The sequence below is a fragment of the Centroberyx gerrardi genome, chromosome 7 (assembly GCF_048128805.1).
Source record: "Centroberyx gerrardi isolate f3 chromosome 7, fCenGer3.hap1.cur.20231027, whole genome shotgun sequence".
NCBI lineage: Eukaryota > Metazoa > Chordata > Actinopteri > Beryciformes > Berycidae > Centroberyx > Centroberyx gerrardi.
The window spans coordinates 15191257-15211250 of NC_136003.1; the positions used below are offsets into that span (position 1 = coordinate 15191257).

The 19994-nt window shown below is 44.2% G+C and overlaps 1 protein-coding gene across 1 annotated transcript in view; it reads left to right on the forward strand.

Moving 5' to 3' along the window:
* Window positions 1-19994, forward strand: part of LOC139922484 (voltage-dependent T-type calcium channel subunit alpha-1I) — a 136387-nt gene that overhangs the window by 73704 nt on the left and 42689 nt on the right. Inside the window, exons 6-13 of the mRNA XM_071913013.2 lie at window positions 2138-2486; window positions 3086-3178; window positions 8985-9318; window positions 10122-10507; window positions 15138-15289; window positions 16050-16235; window positions 18334-18451; window positions 18629-18784. Coding sequence (XP_071769114.1) covers window positions 2138-2486; window positions 3086-3178; window positions 8985-9318; window positions 10122-10507; window positions 15138-15289; window positions 16050-16235; window positions 18334-18451; window positions 18629-18784 — 1774 coding nt within the window. The remainder of the gene's footprint in view (window positions 1-2137; window positions 2487-3085; window positions 3179-8984; window positions 9319-10121; window positions 10508-15137; window positions 15290-16049; window positions 16236-18333; window positions 18452-18628; window positions 18785-19994) is intronic.

Consider the following 19994-nt stretch of genomic DNA (forward strand, 5'->3'; position numbering starts at 1 on the left):
TGCTCACTTACTCAGGAGGGGCACTTACAGGGAATGAACCAGTTCATTGAAGGTGTGTGTATGTGTGCGTGCGTGGCATTGTAATCTGTTTTTATGCTGATTTCACTCTAAGGGAATACACACACACACACACACACACACACACACACACACACACACATATACACACACATTTTCCACATGACTTAGCATACATGATTAAACAATCTGTTGTCTATGCTGAAACACACTCCTCTCCGGTGATGTGCTTGTTAATTACCTAGCCTCTTCATAAGTACTTGCCACTTCGCAGAATATATGGTTTTATTTTTGCCTGCATCATTAACTACAAGTTACACAACTGTTTCTGTGCCAGGGCATGCCAGAAAAGATGCTAATGTATGCATGAAGAGAGAGCAGCCTCGCCTATTGTAAGCCTGTTCAACTCCATGTACAGTGTAATTTCATTGCCGTAATTTCTGTCTGAAAGAACACAAGGACCACAATGAATTGTATTGCTGATGAGTTTACAACGTATATTTCTTGTTTCCATTTGAAAATGCTGTGTATGGACATGTCATGTTCTTTGTAAACTGCATGAAATGCAGTCAACCTGCCAATATGGGTATGCTTAACAGGCTTTTGCATAATACAGCGCTGGCCTATACCATTCCACACTTGTCTCAATCTTAACAATTCACTTGGTAACAGTGGTCCAGCAGCTGCAGTATAATGGATGTGAAAGCACACACACACACACTCACACACACACACACATATACACATACAATACAAATTTAATAACCAACGCTCATGCATACATGTACAACAAGCAAATCATCTCTCATTTTGTCATTTCAACAATCCATGTCGTCTGTCCCTTTGCGATAATATGAAGTCACTATGAGCAGGAGAGAAGCGACATGGAAGCCTAATGGATTATTCTTGTTAGTAATAAAAGCTGTCTATGGTGCTTTTCGAAAGCAAACCAAAAAAAACCTGTTGAAGAACTGTCACAATTTTGAACAGAGGAAACACAGGCAACAGGGTAGGAATCAGGATATTAGCAGTGACCCTCATCAGACAGAAAGGCCAATTGCAAATGAACAATACAAAATTAAGTCCAATACTCACTGACTCAAACTAACAATGTTCAGTATACTATAGTTCACCAACTCAAACCAATAAAATCTAATATCTTTTCAGAGCAATTTGACACTTTATTTTAGATGGAGGTGAGGGTGAACATGTTTTCAGTTGCTGCTTGATTTCTCCTCAGGCCGCTCATTGTCCCTTTCTGTGTCCTGAGCAGCGCTCCACCCCCCCGCTGCATGCCACACCTGTCAGCACGCCTTAGGTTTCCTGCTGTGGCTCTAGGCAGCGCTCACTGGTTCAGTGCTAGGTTAGGTCTCTCTCTCTCTCTCTCTCTCTCTCTCTCTCTCTTTCTCTCACTCACTCACTCAGCTCCTTACTGATCTATTTATTAGTCTAGTCTCTAGTCCTCAGCTCTTGGATCTCTCTCTCTCTCTCTCTCTCTCTCTCTCTCACACACACACACACACACACAGCTTCTTACTGATCTATTTATTAGTCTAGTCTCTAGTCCTTAGCTCTTGGATCTCTCTCTCTCGCTCTCTCTCTCTGAGACAGAGATGGAGTGCTCTCATTGATAAGATTGGATTGGAGTGAGAATGTTGGAAAAAGGAGAGAGGGATATAGAAGAGAAAGCAAAGGGAGGTGTGAAACAGAGAGAGTGGTCCACATGGTCCCAGAGTCCTCCATTTGTCAAAGTCGGCCCAGGTGTGTGTGTGTGTGTGCACATGTGTATGTATGTACATTACATACTGTATATGGGTATTCTGTGTATTTGTGTGTCTTTATGTGTGCAGGTGTGCGTGTGTGTGTGAGTGTGTGTGTATATACTCCATAGTCCTTCCAGAGGCATGTACTTCAACTACCACTGTATACCAACTCTAAATCTTGTAAACTGTCTCTCCTTTCCCGTTCTCCCTCCTTTCCCACATCCGCCTCTCCCTCTTTCACTGAAACGCACATGAAACTTCCCAAAAGACGTAATGACACATGTTAAAATTCTATTGCTCACCTGTCAGAACCAACTAAAGTAGTTTCTCCCCCTCCCCACCCGCCCCCACCCCAGCTCCTCGGGCATGACCCTGCCGGCTCCCTATTACCAGCCGGAGGAGGATGACGAGCGGCCCTTCATCTGCTCCCTGGCGGCCGACAACGGCATCATGTCGTGCACCGATGTGCCGGCGCGGCGCGAAGGAGGCCACACCTGCTGCCTGGACAAGGAGGACGCGCTCCACCGGCAGACGCTGGGCCTGGCTCCCGAGCCGCTGGCCAACGGCAGCGGTGCCGGCAGCGCCATGGGCCTGTGCATCAACTGGCACCAGTATTACACTCGCTGTCACACGGGGAGTGGCAACCCCCACAAGGGCGCCATCAACTTCGACAACATTGTCTATGCCTGGATCGTAATCTTTCAGGTAGGTGTGAGTGGGAGAAGGTGGGGTTGGGCTATGGGTTGCAGGTCTATTAATGCTCCCTTAACAATACCTTCAAAGTGCAATGCACTTAAGCCCCAGCTGTCCTAGTGGAGCTGCTCACTGGCCAACAGTGTGAGACTGTAGTTACAGAGGACAGCTCCCGGGTGTGAGCCTGTGTGTTTATGTAACACTCAGAATTTTGCTGTAAATATGGTTGAAAAAACTGATAGCTATATGACTAAATTGATGCCTATATAGCTAATAATTGCTGGCATGAAAGTAAAGCACATACAAATTTACTATAAAAGTTATGAGTCAGCTTAACATCTTTGCTTAGAAAATAGTTGTTTTTGAAGATTGAATCTTCTGTGTTTTTGAAATATTGACTGAGTTTTAGGAAGCAACATTGTTCCCAAATGGATGAAAGTTTTTTGTTTTTAAACACTTAAAATGCAAGATTAAAACTTTTATATGCACACAAATCTTCTGGCACAAAACTGCTTAACAGATAGAAATGTTAATGCACTTAGTTTGCATATATGGTATTTTGCATTGTATTCTTTTTCGTATTGAACACCCAGTGGAATCCTTGCTCCTAGGTGATCACCCTGGAGGGCTGGGTGGAGATCATGTACTATGTGATGGACGCCCATTCCTTCTACAACTTCATCTACTTCATCTTCCTCATCATCGTAAGTCACATTTATTACTACAGTACACTACAGTACTAGTGCTTACTCCTGCTCCTTGCTGGAATCTGGATTACACCAAGAATCTGGTATATTTTCCAAACAAACAAGCACAAAACAACTGGTGCATGTTTGAATCACATTGTTTGCCTATTTCAGTTTAATTCCAAAGGGAAATATCCACCTTTGAAAAGTGACACCTTTTTCATATGAAATGACTCCTGGTGTGAAATTCACTGTGAAATAGTATTGAAGATATTTGCTATTAGATTTCCTTAGAGCTTTCTTTTTTTCTTCTTTCTTCTCTTTTTTTAAACAAAAATGCACTTGTGAGTGTGGAATCTTTTGATATTTGATATAAAACTAGTAATAAATGTGTCTGTCAGATACTGGCTGCAGGTTTTACTACACCATGCCTACAAACAGCTTCTGGGCACAGTTCTCTTTTCAGGTTTGACTAAATCTGAGGCTACGGTTGAATGTATCATCTCAGTGTGATATTTGCGGTATGATCGGAAAAAATATATTTCAAGGAATCACATCACTGTGCATCCACAACTGTCTGGTGTGCATCTCCTGTGGTTCTATTAATTGCAATCTCTTTATTTCTTCCAGTCCTTGCTTTCCATAATCATATATATTTATATATATATATATATATATATATATATGGATTGTGTGCAGACTATATAAAATTCTAGGGACAATGTGAGCCTGGCCACTTCTGAATCTATTTTTGAAGATCTCATAGCAAAATTCACATTTTTGTGTGTCCATGCCTGCCAGCTCACACATCCATGTGTCTGATGATAAAAAAAAAATCAAGTGTAACCGCAGCCAGAGTCCAGGTGTTAAACCTTATATAGCATTTCCAATATGTGTGGACATCAGTGGTCCCATGGCATCTATAGATTGTATTAGGATATGTCCTGAGTGGCAGATTGCAACGTTAATAGACTTGTAAAAATCAATAGGAGCATAGAGGGAACGGAGTGTCTAGGATCAATGTCCGAGGAGATGTAATGTAAATTTATCCATGATGGTGAGAGAGGAGGAGAGGGAGGGAAGAGAGAGAGAGAGAGAGAGAGAGAGAGAAGGGCAGTTGAAAGAGGTAAGACTGTTTGTCCAAAAAAGAGAATAAGTGATACAGAATAAGGTGTGTGCTATAGAGAGGGAAAAAAGGGAGTGTGAGAAAGTATGAGAGGAAAGAAAGAGTTTGTGTGTTTATTTATGTTTATGTGAGAGAGAGAGAAAGAGAGAGAGGAGAGAGAGAAGTGACAGGCTATGTTGTGCCGCAGCGGTCTCCTTTTATGAGTGTCCATGTTTTATGAATAGAATAAACAAGAGCTGCATGCAGCCGACGGCTGAGAAATATTGGCAAGCTGTGGATCATCTGATCTGGTTCACGTAGGAAAATGACGCATGGTGCAGAGATGGAGGAAGTGGATGGGTGGAGAAAACTGGAGAGTGAGAGAGACATTGAGGAATGGTAAAGGAAGAAATTGAAAGAGGAAATAAGTGACTCACTCTGTATTTTCATGACTTATGGACCCGAGGAGGCCCTAGCATATTAATATTTTCAAATTTTATATAAGAGCAAGTCAGATCTCCAAAATGATGCATCTTAGGGAGAGAAGTATGTCCGAAGAAGGAAGTGATGCCCAAAATAAAGAAAAGAGTGGCAGTCATATGAACAGAGTTGGAAGTGGCCGGGAAGGAGAGATGAAGAGGTAGAGGGAGGGAGAAAAGAGAAAAGCTAAAGGTGTCAGACCTTCCCACCATCATGTGAATGCACAATAAGGCACAGTTGGGGCAAGAGAGGAAACAGCAAAATTAGAATGATGAAAGAAGAGTGAGGAGAGGAATAAATGGAATTTGAAAGGAGGATTGGGGGAAAGAAACACACACACAAGAAAGAATACAAACGCACTAATCAATCATAATCATGCCTTTCAATCCCCCAATCCTCACACTACACCACAGTAAGCAGAAACAACCTGTACAGAGTGCAGGACTTGGCCTAAAAAAACAACTTATTCTTCTCCGCCCACTTCTGTCACAGCATATCGGCCCTATTTTACTGAGGTGATCGTGGGCATCATGGCCGCTGTTGTAAATCTAAGCCCTTCTTTGTAATGCGAGCGCCTCCTGGCTGTGCCCGTCCAGGGATAATAGACAGTGGGTCAAACTGCAGTGTAATCACCTCTGTCTGGCTTATGTTACTTCTCCATTGGTTACAAGTTGCGTCACGTGGATCGTATTTACAACCCACTACCGACATCACAGTAATGTCCAACAGGGGGCACATAAAGTTGAATTGAACTGAACTGAATTGATTACATCCACAAGTCAAATTTCATGTTCCTTCCAATTTTTATGATTAGGTTCCGGAAACAGTAAACTGATTTTCACATCAATGAAGTAGCATAGACCCAAGCTGAACCAAGTCAGTTCTGGCTTCTGTACCACAAATAGACAGACCAAGCAGACACAAAGTTAATTTACTGTAAATTAGATAACCAGAGCTCATTGGCTTGCAGAACACCATAACAAGTCACACCTTTCTCCCTCTGTGATAAATGATTGATGGGCAGAAATGTGCCGCCCATTTGAGCCTCCTTGCAAAGCTGCAGTCTGTTTGGCAACTTGTAGTCGGGGTCCTTAGGGATGCCTTGGAAGTGTTGCTGACACGGTGACAAGTTTTCGGTCAGGCACTTACACGGGCCCCTAAGGTGTTGTTCAGACAAGCCTGTGCTTTGTACCAAGACATACTGTATAGTCAGGGTCACCTTGACTCTCTCTCTCTCTTATTCTTTTATACTCCTTCACTTTTTCTCTTTTGCTTACTCTGTATTTCCCTCCCTCTTCTCCCCACCCCTCTCTCTCTCTCTCTCTCTTGTTTAGCTATTAAGTGGCAGTGTACTGTACATCAAAGCTTGTCAGTTGATCCTATAAGTGAGTTCTCGGGTAGGAAACTGGGAGACAAAGAGAAGTTTGACCTCCGCAGTTTCAAACACAACGTCTCATCTCTGTCTTCCTGATACTTGATATACTGTTGATCAGTGGCAAACTGGGATAAAAAAAAACGTCTCTGGAAATTTGACCCAAACTTGTCCGCCACAGCAAGTATTATTAGAGAACACAATTATAGGCTATTTTTTTTTAGAATCTTTAAAATGAGGTTGAGATTTTATACATGAGCTGATGTATTTTAATTAAAAATATAACAAAGAACTTTTACCATCAGCTGTTGACAAGATTTCCATGCTCTCTGCCCATAAATGTCACATCGCGGCATCGTGTGGATCATAGAAAATCATGACTTTCCCTGTCATATTTACCCCCTTGTTTATATCGTTAATGCACGCTCAAGTCGTAATTCTGATATTTCTGACAGCAACTTGAAGGCAGCATAATGTTTATTTGTTAAGTCGACTCGGCCACAAATTTATGCACAACTCAAACAGTCTGTCACTGTCAGCTCAGCGTATGACAGGTAGAGTGTACCTAAGTAAAGTTGGCAGGGGGAGAAAGATGGACTCTTGAGATGGGATGAACTTATGAACCGTCTCCGCACACACACACACACACATACACACGCACATCTATGGAGCCGGCGGGCCGGTCTACAGTAGGACTTGACCGGCCCACCGGGAAAACTCCCGCTCCTCCAGATGGCCAGTCCACCCCTGCTGCTGAGTGTGTAGGCTGAGTTGAGACCGAAGTGTCTATATTGGTGTCACATTGAAGTGTGTGAGTGAAAGGATTACAAAGTGAGTTGGAGATGAATGCTACCAAGGGGGCAATGATGCAGAGGATGTGTGCGTCTGCCTCTGTGTGTGTGCGTGTGTGTATGTACGTATGTGTGTGTGTGTGTGTATGAGAGAGAGAGAGAAAAAGAGAGAGAGAGAGAGAGATTGTGTGTGTACATGCATGCATGTGTAAATGTGTGTGACAGCTGGTGCACGTAAGCACATACACACACACACATTCAGTCACTAGCTAAGCCTGCCATCATAATTTATTTCCATTTGTGTGTGTATATGTGAGCACACGTGCTTTTGTCTACATGCTTTTGTCTACGTGTTTGTGTGTGTGTGTGTGTGTGTGTGTGTGTGTGTGTATGCATGCATAATGCAGTGATCATTTGAATCCGTGATATTGGACTGCCCTCGCTGATTATGCGCAAGGCTGCCTGCTGATCAGAATCGCAGAATACACACACACACACACACACACACACACACACACACACAGATGCAAGGCTGGAGGGAAATCAAAGCCCCACACACCTGCAGACCTGCCTTGACCCACAGGCCACAGATGGGCATCTCTCCTCCCTCTTTCCACTTCCCTCTCTCCTCTCTCTCCTCCCCCTGTCTCTTCTCTCTCATCTCCCTCTCTCTATCTATAAATCCCTCTGGTGTCTCTCTCTTCTCCTTCTCTCTTCTCAGTCTCCTCACTCTCTCTCTCTCACCTTGCCCGCCTTTGATCACTGTAGATATACATGGGTGAAAGTCTATATGTGGGGGTTAGGGGTAGATTTGGATTTGGATTTTATACCTGTGCATATGTATGTGGCACTTGTTTATTTAGTGTGCCCACTCTTCAGCTTTTGCTTTTGCATGTGTCTGTGTGTGTGTGTCTGTGTGTGTGTGTGTGTTTGTGTGTCTGCTTGAGAGATATGGCCAAGGACAAAAAGCGGTACATGTTCACATTTGTAAATAAAGAACAAAACCGACACTGTACCACAAGCCGCTCTTTCAATCCAGCAGGCTGCTTTTTGAATTGTTCAGCATTAGGCTTTATTGATCTAATCATTGTTCCGTAACCAGCTCTCAGGAGTCCAATAGCCATTTCGGCAGTCCCATAACAATTCCTATTACCACCACTAAAAGGGTCAGCCAGGGGGTACCCACTCACAATGCGCCCTCTCTACTCTCTCTCCAACTCTCTCATCCCTTTGTTCACTTTGACCCAGAAGAAGAAAAACAAAAGACCGGAGCTCTTTTATGATCGCTGCGAAAAACCGAGAGAGATATATCGATGGGCAAAGAGAGGCGGAGTGGGGACGGAGCGATTTGGAGAGAGGCGATGTGATGTGCTGCATGGGAGTGAGGAAAGTCAAGAGAGAGACTGGGTTAAAGCAGGGGAGGGAGGGAGGGGGTGCAAAGTTGAGGGGAGCCAGAGACAGAGAGAGTAAAAGGAAGAGAAAGAGAAGGATAGCCAGACTCTGAACTGTGCTTTGGGCATGTGTTGGCTCAATCTGTCTGCTCCAATCAGCCTCGGTCTGGTGGGAAGCCGGCCCTCGGAGACCTTTAGCATGTGTGCTAACATTGCTACAGGGGGATTGGCACACATTATTAGCATCAGCTAGTGCGAGAGCTAGCTTCTCACTGACAGAAAACAAGTCTGTGTTTACCAGCTTACATCACAATATTCCACATCTGCTTTAGCCATAGGTGACTAATTATTTCAATAAGACACTGTACAGCACTATCACATTGAGAGTGTTGCTTTTTCACTGTCCTCTTCCTCATCGTATAGCTCCAGCTGCCTCTTGGTTGAGTTTGTTTAATCTTGCTTTCTGCTCTAGCTCTTTTTCCCCAGAACAATTATTTCCCCAGGCTAGATATCTGTCAGATTGTCATCACTACCCCATGGCCCACGTTCCCCGCAGTATCTCACTGCTTAATTTTCCATCAGCTGCACTGACGTTATCTCACTCTGTGTACATCTTTATTCTGCCACTAAGTTCCACGTCCGTACACAATCTAACTTTCTGTTTCGTTGTTACGCGTCCGTCCAGATTGGTTCATTCTTCATGATCAACCTGTGCCTGGTGGTAATCGCCACCCAGTTCTCAGAGACCAAGCAGCGGGAGCACCAGCTGATGCAGGAGCAGAGGGCGCAGTGCTTGTCCTCCTCCACCCTGGCCAGCATGGCGGAGCCGGGAGACTGCTACGAGGAGATCTTCCAGCTGGTCTGCCACGTCCTCCGCAAGGCCAAGAGGAGATCGGCCGCCCTCTACTACACGCTGAGGGGCAAGCCCCCGCCGGTTGGCGGAGGCAGGGGCAACAGGCGAGGAGGAGGAGCAGGGGGGAATGTGAACGGAGACCGGCATCATTCAAGGCACCCAAGACGTGAGTAGAAAGGCAAAAACATGAGGACCGCTTGATTTGCCCATGTAGCAAATAATACTCATGATGTGTAGCCGATGCTTTTTAGGAAGATACTGGAAATGCACCTCAAACAAAATATGGTCTTGCCGCAAATTGGGTTGGAGGACAAAAGGTGGAAGGGAATTGGCGATTGCCTTTTTATGGGTGCAATTTTAATGTGATTTACTGCGCTTACTTCTGGTGAGGTCATGCTTCAGCCATGCACTATAGCACATCTGATTACATTTCAAGAGATTTTTATGTATACATATCCTAAAACAGTTTTTTTTAACATCAGGGGCATTTTAATTTATTTATCTTGTCATTTTTATGATTCTTGTTCTACTATTCAAACCACGTTGGGTTCTGTGGTCATTTGAATTGTCTTATCAAACTCTTGTATTTCATACTTTTTATTTCTTTTGTTTGTTTTGAGATAATAGGGTTTTTTGTATCTCACCTGCACAGATTTTTTGTCATCTTTCTGTGATGGTTCATCTTTCTATTTTATTATGATATTTTTCCCACTTTGCCTCTATGTTTTATTACTTTGCAAATAAACTAAACAAAATTTAAACTAAATGAATAAGGTGTGATGAGTGGCAGGCTGGAACAACAACCTGTAGATACTTCCATACCTCTTATATTAGATTCTGCACGGTATGACGGCATCTAAATTTATGAGCAACAGTTGTCTCACAGTTTCTCTCTCTCTATCTCTTCTCTCTCTCTCTCTCTCTCTCTCTCTCTCTCTCTCTCTCTCTCTCTCTCTCTCTCTCTCACAGACCACTGTCCACACCAAAGCAAGCAAGACCATAGCTCTCAGCCGCTGGCCAACTCCATCACTCTGTCTGTCACTCAAAACTCTGAGGACTGCCCTCTGTGTGCGCTGTCGCTCAAAGAAGGGGCGGGAGCTGTGGGAGACTCGGCCAACGGGGAGGGGGAGGAGGAGGAGGCGGTGAAGGAGACGGACAAGGAGGAGAACCACCTGGAGGAGAGGGGAGACGGGGAGAGGAAGAGGAGGAGGACGTGCTTTGGACACTGTACGGACGTTTGGAAGGAGATGAGGAGGAAACTTTGGGGCATTGTGGAGAGCAAGTACTTCAGCAGGGGCATTATGATCGCTATTCTCATCAATACCATCAGTATGGGCATCGAGCACCACAACCAGGTGAGATGTTACTGCCAAAGCTGCCACTTCAGAAGTACCATAAGCATTGTTACTGACTCCACAACTTGTGTTATTTACATTACACTTTCAGTGATAGCTTCCTAACCAGGTGAATCCAGGGGAATGCTATGATCCCTCATTGATTTTACCTACTAAATCCACTTGAGTGATTAAGGGGAGATGTACCTATAGACCTTCAGATAATTGGGACATAAGGGAGTTGTGCCTGGCAGGCTGGGACACATCTATCAAGTCACTTTCTAAAAATAATATCTATCCATAGCATTCTCTGAGTTGCATACATTTTCTACCAATATGGCATATAATTATATGGATCAGCCATTGGCAGTGTGTTGTTTAATTTGGTTACCAAGATGGTGAATGCTATGGAATACTATGAATACACTGTGTCTTGCCTTAAGGGAAGGAACACGCCTTGCCTTGCCGTTGTCATAACGTCTTTACTCCTGAGGCTGACACAGTCTCAATACCTTTTTTTTTTTTTTTTAGCACAATCAGCCCCCATGCTTCCCTCTCACTCACACAAATCATCACTATCACTGCTGATAGAGGATCACAGCAAGAAACATTATAATAACAAATGACATTGATTCAGAGGGATGAGTGTGGGAGTGGAGCATCGCAGCCATGCGGTTTTCTGACAGTGGTGTAAACATTTAACCTAGCGGTAGACAAAACCGAGCTGGCTGTTAACATTGGCCAGGCTCCTCAGAGACGGAGAGGAAGGCAGGTGTCTGAGAGGGAGAGCGGGAGAAGCCTGCCAAGTGCTCTCACGCATGCGTGCACACACACACACACACACACACACACATAGGCACATAGGCACATCCATTTAACTGTGCGAGCATGCACATATACGTCCGCACACACACACACTCACACGCTGTTACATAAAACAGCTTCCTCCTCCTTACTTCATTTTTTTCTCTCGTCTCATTCTTTTCTCTCTCTACCTAATTCCTTCGGCTGTACCTTCCTCCGATATGAAGGGGCACCTCCCTCTCCGCCCCAGCTAATTTTACTTTCACAACTCTCCTCTCCTATTCTCCACAAATCCCTCTATGCACCCTTCTTTTGTTCGTTCCTTCCTTCATTTTGTTCATGACTTTGTTCCTTCCTTCCTTCCTTCTTTCCTTCTTTCTGTCCTTCCCACCTCCTACCCCGAGCGTCTCATCCACTCTCCAACTCCCTCACCTCCCTCCCTTTCACCCTCTCTCTCCCCACTTCTCTCTCTCTCGCTCTCTCTCATCCACCCACTCACTCTTTGACAGCGTACAGAGGAGTTGCTTTCTCTCATCTCTGAAGACTCTAAAAATAAACGAGGGTTGTGGGGGAGAGGAGAGGGAGGAGGAGGAGGAGACGAGCGAGAGAAGCAGTGCGAGGGGAAGAGAGAGGCAGACGCCAGTTACACAGCAGTTTTCAGCGCAATTCCCTGTATACTTGTGTGTGTAAGTGTGTGAGTGTGTGTGTGTGTGTGTGTTTCCAAGTATGCCTGCATGCAGAAACCCACACACGCACATATGCATGCACACACACAGGCAGACACTCTCTGTCTGTCTGTCTGTGTTTTGTGTGTGTGTGTGTGTGTGCGTCTCTCTGTCTCCCTCCACAGCTTCCACAGGCTGACACACAGAGGCGGCGATACAAGTGTGTGTGTTTTTGCTCTGCGGTAGAAAAGTCTTACCTTGTGTGATTTTGTTCTAAATCAGGAACTCGGTAGCCTACGTGCTTCTTCCCAAAGTGAACTGACTAACCACAGGCTGGCTTGCTTGCACCATAATCTGCTTGAGAGAATCACGTCAAATGTGTGTAGTTTTGAATAAAATTCATATCGCAGTTATGACCTTGCGGAGTTCGACCGTGTCTTTGATCGTAGATTTTATTCATGTCTGTGTTGAAATTATCACTGACTCATTCATCAATGGGTAGCGTGTGTCAGCGAGATTGAAGACCGGCGGCCCATTTGCATTCATATTATGTATGCGCGTGAATGTATCTGTGCATGTGTGTGGATATCTGTGTGTGGGAGAACATTTGGCGCATTGGAATTCAGGGTTGGGAGTTGTAGCTCATTCATTCATATTCAAGCAACATTCACACACCGACTGACTGAAGGCACATGTCAAGAGGGAAACAGGGAGAGGGTATTTGTATGGGAGGAAATGAAAGATGGGGGAGAGATGGAATAATATGCAGGAGATGGGAGAGAGGGGGGAGAGGTGCAAAGTAAGAGGGGGGTGTGGGAGAACAGCAGTGCAGAGACATGGTAGAGAAACATGGTGAGAAAGGGAGGGAAGGAGTGGAAGAAGGAAGATTAGGAATTTATGGGGCAAGTAGAGCGGGAAAAAGAAGAGTAGGGAGGGGAGAGAAAGCAAGGAGAGGGAGGAAGGAGGGTATTTTGTCTGAGTTAAACTGTGGCGTCGACGCCACTGATGGTTCTGTCAATAGCAGTGAATCTCATAACATATCCTCTGTTTGTACTTACATTACTGTACTTGTGAGGACCAGTACGAGTTCTGGATGTTAAGTAAAGATTCTTTTGACTGGTGTTCAATTTGGAAAAGGGCCATTTTAAAGTTATAGGTAGGTTTAGGGTTTGGGTTAGAGTCAGGGTTAAAGTTAAGGGTTAAGGGCCAAGGTTAGGGTTAACTGCTAAGGGATGAATGTAGTCATTGGACAACCTTGCCTGTGTGTGTGTGTGTGTGTGTGTGTGTGTTGTGTGTGCGCATTTTTCGGTAAATTCCTTAATGTTCACTACATCTCTTCTTCTCTTCTAATTTCCTTAACCTATCCTTCGCTTCCTTTTTTCATCATTCATTCTTTCTCATCATTCCTTCCTTCCTTCTTTCATCATTCATTGTCTTCCTCATAGAGCTGAACGTTATTGTCAAAAAATCTAACTGCGATTATTTGACAGAATATTGCAATTGCGATTTATACTGTGATTTATATCTTTGCAAGTTTTTCTTGTAATAAATCTTTTAGAACTTTAAAATTGTTGAAAGAAAAGCAATTTTGTTGTCAGTGTTCAGGATTTACTGAGTTTGAGTCTAAAAGGTTTTGATTCATGGATCAAAGATTACCTGCAGCTCTAAAACTCCAGTTTGGACCAAACTCTCTCTGAAGAAATTAATTGCAGCCTCTGCGATTTGGAAATTGCAGAAGTTCACGTTGCGATTTTGATTTATTTTCGATTAATTGTTCAGCTCTACTTCCTCACCTGTCCTCAAGTATTCTCCCCTTCTTTACCTTCCTCCCTTCCCCTCTCACATTGTCTCCTCTCCTCTCCTCTCGCATTCAACCCTCATCCACTCATCTCCTCTGCATACCTTCACTCCTTCATCACTCCATCATCTTCTGCTCCCAGAGAATCATCCTTCTCTCTCCTCCTTTTCCCTCTGTCCTTTCTCCTTCTCCCTCCATTGATCAATGGGAGGATATTGATCGGGGAGATGGGCCCGCCTGATAATGAGACACAGAAAGAGAAAGAAAAAGGGATGGAGAGAGATGGAGAGAGATGGAGAGGGAGAAGGAGCGGGAGAAAAAGCGGATTAGGGGAGGGGAGGGGGGAGAGCGTGTTTTTCTCTGACATGGTTTGCTAACTTTGGCAGGGCTATCTGGTTATTTCTCTGCTGGCTTTGAAACTGAAATTCACAGGGGGTATCAGAGAAAGCATCTGATCCATATCGTGCGCATAACACACACACACACACACACACAGAAAAAAAGGATGTTGACAAAAGTAAGTGTGCACATACACACAAATACAGATGGAAATAAATTGTGGACCCAGGATTGGCTTTAGCAGTCTCTGTGTGTGTGTGTGTTTGTTTGTTTATTTGCGTGGTTTCTTTTACCAATTCCAGATAACATGCTCTCCTTTTCAGCCAGTATATGAGACCATCCACTATACACACACACACACACACACACATTGTACACTTTCTCCCTTCCCTCTCTCATTTTCTCCTTCTCTTCATCCCTCCATCCCACCACCCCATCTCTCTAACAGGCCTATTCTTTGGCGTTGACATCATGTGCCCCAAGTTTTCCCTCACAATTCCACATGCACAGCTGAGCTAAAAAAAAGGGCCCCGATTTGTTTTCCTGTGTCTTCAATCTCAGTGTATTTCCATTTTCTCTGACCTTTGCCCCTCAAAGATAAGATATGCATCTTGATTTTATTTGCCAGGTGGAGGAGAATCCTCTCTTCAAGTGACTGACAGTTTGGGTGACAGCCTTTTCAATAAAGGCGGAGAAACGTGACGCGTGTACGATTGTTTGCTCGGTGGCGGCCCTCTCATCTTTTGTTGCAGCAGCTATGATTGCAAAGCAGCGGGTGTAATAACAACTATTTTCTCGTTTTTATCTCTTCTCTTTGTCTGTACCTGTCTATCTCTCTCTTTCTGTCGCTCGTTCATTTCCCTCTCAATTTCTCTCTCCTTTTATCTTTTATTCAATTTATTCCTCCATTCCCCACGCTTTCAACCCATCTTTATCCTTTCCCCACTCTGTCTCTGCCCACTTCCTGATCTTATTTGCTCCTTTCATTCTCTCTCTCTCTCTCTCTCTATCTGTCTCTCTCTCCTCTCTCTCTCTCTCCACCCAGCCTGAAGAGCTGACCAACGTGTTGGAGATCTGTAACATCGTCTTCACCAGCATGTTCACCCTGGAGATGATCCTCAAGTTGACTGCCTTCGGCTTCTTCGACTACCTGAGGAACCCCTATAACATCTTTGACGGCATCATCGTCATCATCAGGTCTGCACTCCGCAATAGGGTTTACTGGTTAGGTAGTTAGTCGGTTAGTAAGTATCCCTCAATTTGAGAGGGATTCACAAAATTCATATGGTCTAGGACTGTTTGTGAACATAACTAAGTCTCTCCCAAAGGCAGAAAGCAGAAAACCCAGAGCCTGAGATGAATGAGAGATTGCCTTTGTGCAAGCAGGCAGTGTTCACATCCAAATGAGCTTCATAACAATCAGTGTTAAAACCAGAAGATGTACTCTTATCCCCAGAAAATACTTTTACAATCAGCGTTTCCATCTTCCTTGTGTATTCTCCATGGAGCTTTGCGTTGGTGTGATAGCATGAGATTAGGCGAAGGGAAAAACTCTTCCTCCTTGTGTGTGGGGAAGGTTGATTAATATAGATCAAACTGTCTAACGGCATAGGGAGAACATAATCTAAAATGCAGCAGTATTCCTTATCGCGCGGCAGTATGGACTGCGTGTGGTCGAAGGGTCAGGTTTCTGTATCTTGGAAATGAGCGTCAGCCTGGGAGCGTTTTCTGTTTAGCCTAAAAGACTGACTTATCCGCTTATCTACTCTTCCCTTATCGTGCCTTCCCCCCTTTCTCTTGATCCCTATTTATTTTTGATCTTACTCTCGCCACACGTCTGTCAATGAACAAAATATGTTTTTTTCTCTCCCAATTTCGACTCTTTTTCCTCACAATTTCAAATCTCTCTCTCTCTCTCTCTTTCTCTCTCTCTCTCTCTCACTCACACATACCCCAGTGTGTGTGAGATCATCGGCCAGGCGGACGGCGGCCTGTCGGTGCTGAGGACCTTCAGGCTGCTGCGGGTCATTAAGCTGGTGAGGTTCATGCCCGCGCTGAGGAGGCAGCTGGTGGTGCTGATGAAGACCATGGACAACGTGGCCACCTTCTGCATGCTTCTCATGCTCTTCATCTTCATCTTCAGGTAACAGATGGAGGGACCGGTATGTGTGCGTGTGCGTGTGTGTGTGTGTGTGTGTGTGTGTGTGTGTGTGGGGGGGGGGGGGGGGGGGGGGGGATCAAGAGAGAGGGGGGGGAGACAGAGTTTGAGTGTGATTGTGTGGAGTAGGAAACAGTTTGTAGAGTAAGGGAGAGAGAGAGAGACATAAAAGATAGAGAGAGCGAGATAGAGAGGGGGAGAGAGAGAGAGAGAGAGAGAGGGGGAGAAGGGGAAAAAGTATGAGTGTATTTGTTGAGTAGAGAACTGAGTTTTTTCGTTCTCTGTGTGTGTGGGTGTGTGTGTGTGTGTGTGTGTGTGTGTGTGTGTGCAGCACTGGGTCTGATAGTTTTGCTGCCCCAGGCAAGTTGTTTTGTTGCCACTCCAATCCTTTGAAAGCAACCCCCAAAAATCCTTGGTAGAATGTCAGCAGATTAAGATAAAAAATGCTCATTGGGCTTGATGCATGCACCCATAGCCTGAGGTCTGAATACCGATGGTGCAAAATAATAGGACCACCTTCCAATTATTGTTGTTGCACCCCCCTTTGCCCAGACCATGTCTCAGCTGTGTCAAGGCTTTTGAAACCTGCCTCCTCCCCCGCCATTTAAATCTTGTCATTATTACCTGCACCAGGGAGGTTATGCTTTGGTTAGTCAGCTTGTTTGTCTGTCTGTCAGCAGGATATCTCAAAGACTTATGAACGGATTTCCATGAAATGTGGTGGTGAAATGCGGCACCTCCCCTCACCCCCTCGCTCTCGTTTCTCTCCAATTCCACCTCCGTGGGCGATAAACCAAAATGAAGATGGTATTAACAGAATTATTATGATTTGAATAATTTAGGGTAATTGTTGCAAGTGCAATCATTTTTATATGATGGGTGTGATGAGTTGTAAGGCGGCATAATGCTGTTACCCTGGGTCTGCCTGTGTGTTTGTGTGTGTGTGTGTGTGTGTTTGTCAGAGAAAGAAAGGGAGACTGAGATAGTTTAGACGTGTGTGTGTGTGTGTGTGTGTGTGTGTGAAAGAGAGGAGGGAGAGTTAGACTGATAGACTGGCTACTCCCTAGTAGCAAAAGGCCCCAGTATGAGTGACAGTCCAATAAATGGTGAGGTGAGATTGATAGAGAGCAGAGCAATATCAAGGAGCTGTCCGCAGTGCCTTCTGCAGTGGGGTGTGTGTGTGTGTGTGTGTGTGTGTGTGTGTGTTGGGCGACGGGGTTGTTTGATAAGTTTATCTCTTTTGTGTGCTTTTGTGCTTATGTGTGCCTCTGCAATTATGTGTTTGTGTGTGTCTGCAAACTACATGTGTTTGTGTATGTGTGTGTGTGTGTGTGTGTGTGTGCCTGCCAAACCAGCGTCTCTATCCCTGCAGCACAACAATCAAGCATAAGTGCACCAAGACAGATGGCATCAGAGCCGGCGCTTGGAGCCAGCTAACGCTAGCTGGAGCAAGTAGCGCTCACTCTATCCATCTTCCCACTGTAGCTTTTAGCGCTTAGCAGGCAGCTAACGCCCAGCGCCACTCGGCTTTAACTTTTGAAATCTCCCCCGTTATTGTTCCACGGAAAGCGGTGATGAATGAGAATGGAAACGACTGTGAAGACAGCGAACAGATGGGTGTAGGTAAAAGACAGAAAGAGGGAGGGAGGGAAACAGGAGAGAGAGAGGAAGAGAGCGGGAAAGAAAGGCAGAGAATGGAACAGAAATGGAAGATTGTGATGGATCTGTATATTCTATGTGTGTGTGTATGTGTGCGTGTGCATGTACGTGTGTCCCTCTTCTTTTTAAATCTGACTAATTCTGGTATTTTCCTTGGATTGAACGTTAACATGATCCTTTATGTGCTCTGCAGGCTTCATAACTGTAGAGCCAATGACACACAGTCAAAAACTCATTGTGTATTTTCAAAAATGTGTGTGGGCACCTGTGGGGAAATCAGCCATTTTTTTTCAATTCCTGAAATGTTGACGTTTTATGAGATGCACAAGATTCCCATTCGACGGCGTAATTATACTGTGCATTCTGCGTAGAGTGTGTGTCATGATTCGTGTTTCACTGGAAGGAAACCCTGTGTGTGTTGCAGTATCCTGGGGATGCATATCTTTGGTTGTAAGTTCAGTCTGAAGACAGATGCAGGAGACACGGTGCCTGACAGGAAGAACTTTGACTCTCTGCTCTGGGCCATCGTCACTGTCTTCCAGGTAGGGAGAGTTTCATCACACACACACACACACACACACAAACAGGCTCTAACATAAACTCTTTCTTCAAGCCCCTTTCCTGATCTAAATGTGTGTGCGTGTGCATGTGTGTTTTTCGTGTGTGTGTGTGTGCGTGCATACTGGTGTCCATTCTCTCTGTGTGTATATTTGCTATAGATTCTGACCCAGGAGGACTGGAACATGGTGCTGTACAACGGCATGGCCTCCACCACGCCCTGTGCTGCGCTCTACTTTGTAGCTCTCATGACTTTTGGCAACTATGTGCTCTTCAACCTACTGGTTGCCATCTTGGTTGAGGGTTTCCAAGCTGAGGTGAGACATGGATAGCCATCTTGGCAGTAGGCGCTTAGCAAATGGAGAATTAACAAAAGCATACGTGATATGCGACCAGCTAACTAATCACAGGTCTTATCATTTTTTGCTACAACCTGATAATAACACTGACAGAGTCTTGACATATTTGACACATTTAGATGTTTTTTAATATTCTTACTTCAACTGAAACAAGTACACAGTCATTCATATGTTGAGTTAGTTTACCCTTGGGGCCTTGAAACAAAAATTAATTGGCATCAATGAGAATATCCTTTTCTTCATTCCTGAAAAAAAAAAAAAAAAACACAGCTACATGGATTTGCCCAACAACAGTGATAATAATGAGGTTTGAGTCTGACCCTGGTCAGACATCTCCTCTTATCTCCTCTCTCTCTTCCATCTTTCCAATCAATCTCCAACATGCTTTCTATTTCAGAAATAGTAACAATTAATCTTGGTAATTCTAATAAATAATCTGTTTAAAACAGTAGTTAGCGCACCATGTCTCCGAATCCTAATGCCATATTCAGCAAAGCACAAATAATACATTTTAGACAGTTTTTCAGTATTATTTGATATATTCAATAGTATTCCTATAGCCGTGGAGAATACACATTTAATTGAAAACAACATGACTGCGTTTTCTCATTGAACTCAGAAGAGAAGGGGGCGGAGTGTGTTTGTGTTCAGTCTGTCACACGCGGAGCTGCAATAGAGTAAGAAAAAGAGAGTTACTTGTTTGTATGCTTTTTGTTTGCTACGGGAATAGTTCAATTATTTTGATTACTTATTTAGCATTAGTGAGGCCAGTTTTTTGCTTTTGTTGGCAGGTCTGCTCCTCTGCTGATAGACTTTGCAAGGGAGTGGATTAAGAGTCCCTGTCCGCTGAGCGTCTGTTCATTACAGCAGGGATGTTGTGTTTCCCCATCGCTCCAGAACACTTATGTTCAGCAGCTTGTCTTCACAAATTACAACTTAGACTTAGAAATTTGAGTAGGAGCACAGTAGCCAAAGATATAGGCTATTCCTCGCAGGCAAGCTTTTGAGTTTTCTTCATTTTCATTTATACCAGAATATGCAGAGTAAATGCAGTTTTAAAAAGCAGCTTATCCGTGCACAGTACCTCAATATCTAAATCTATAATAGCAATGACAATGATTACATGAAAAAAAAAAAAAAGAATTTTGAGTATTTTTAATGTCAGTCT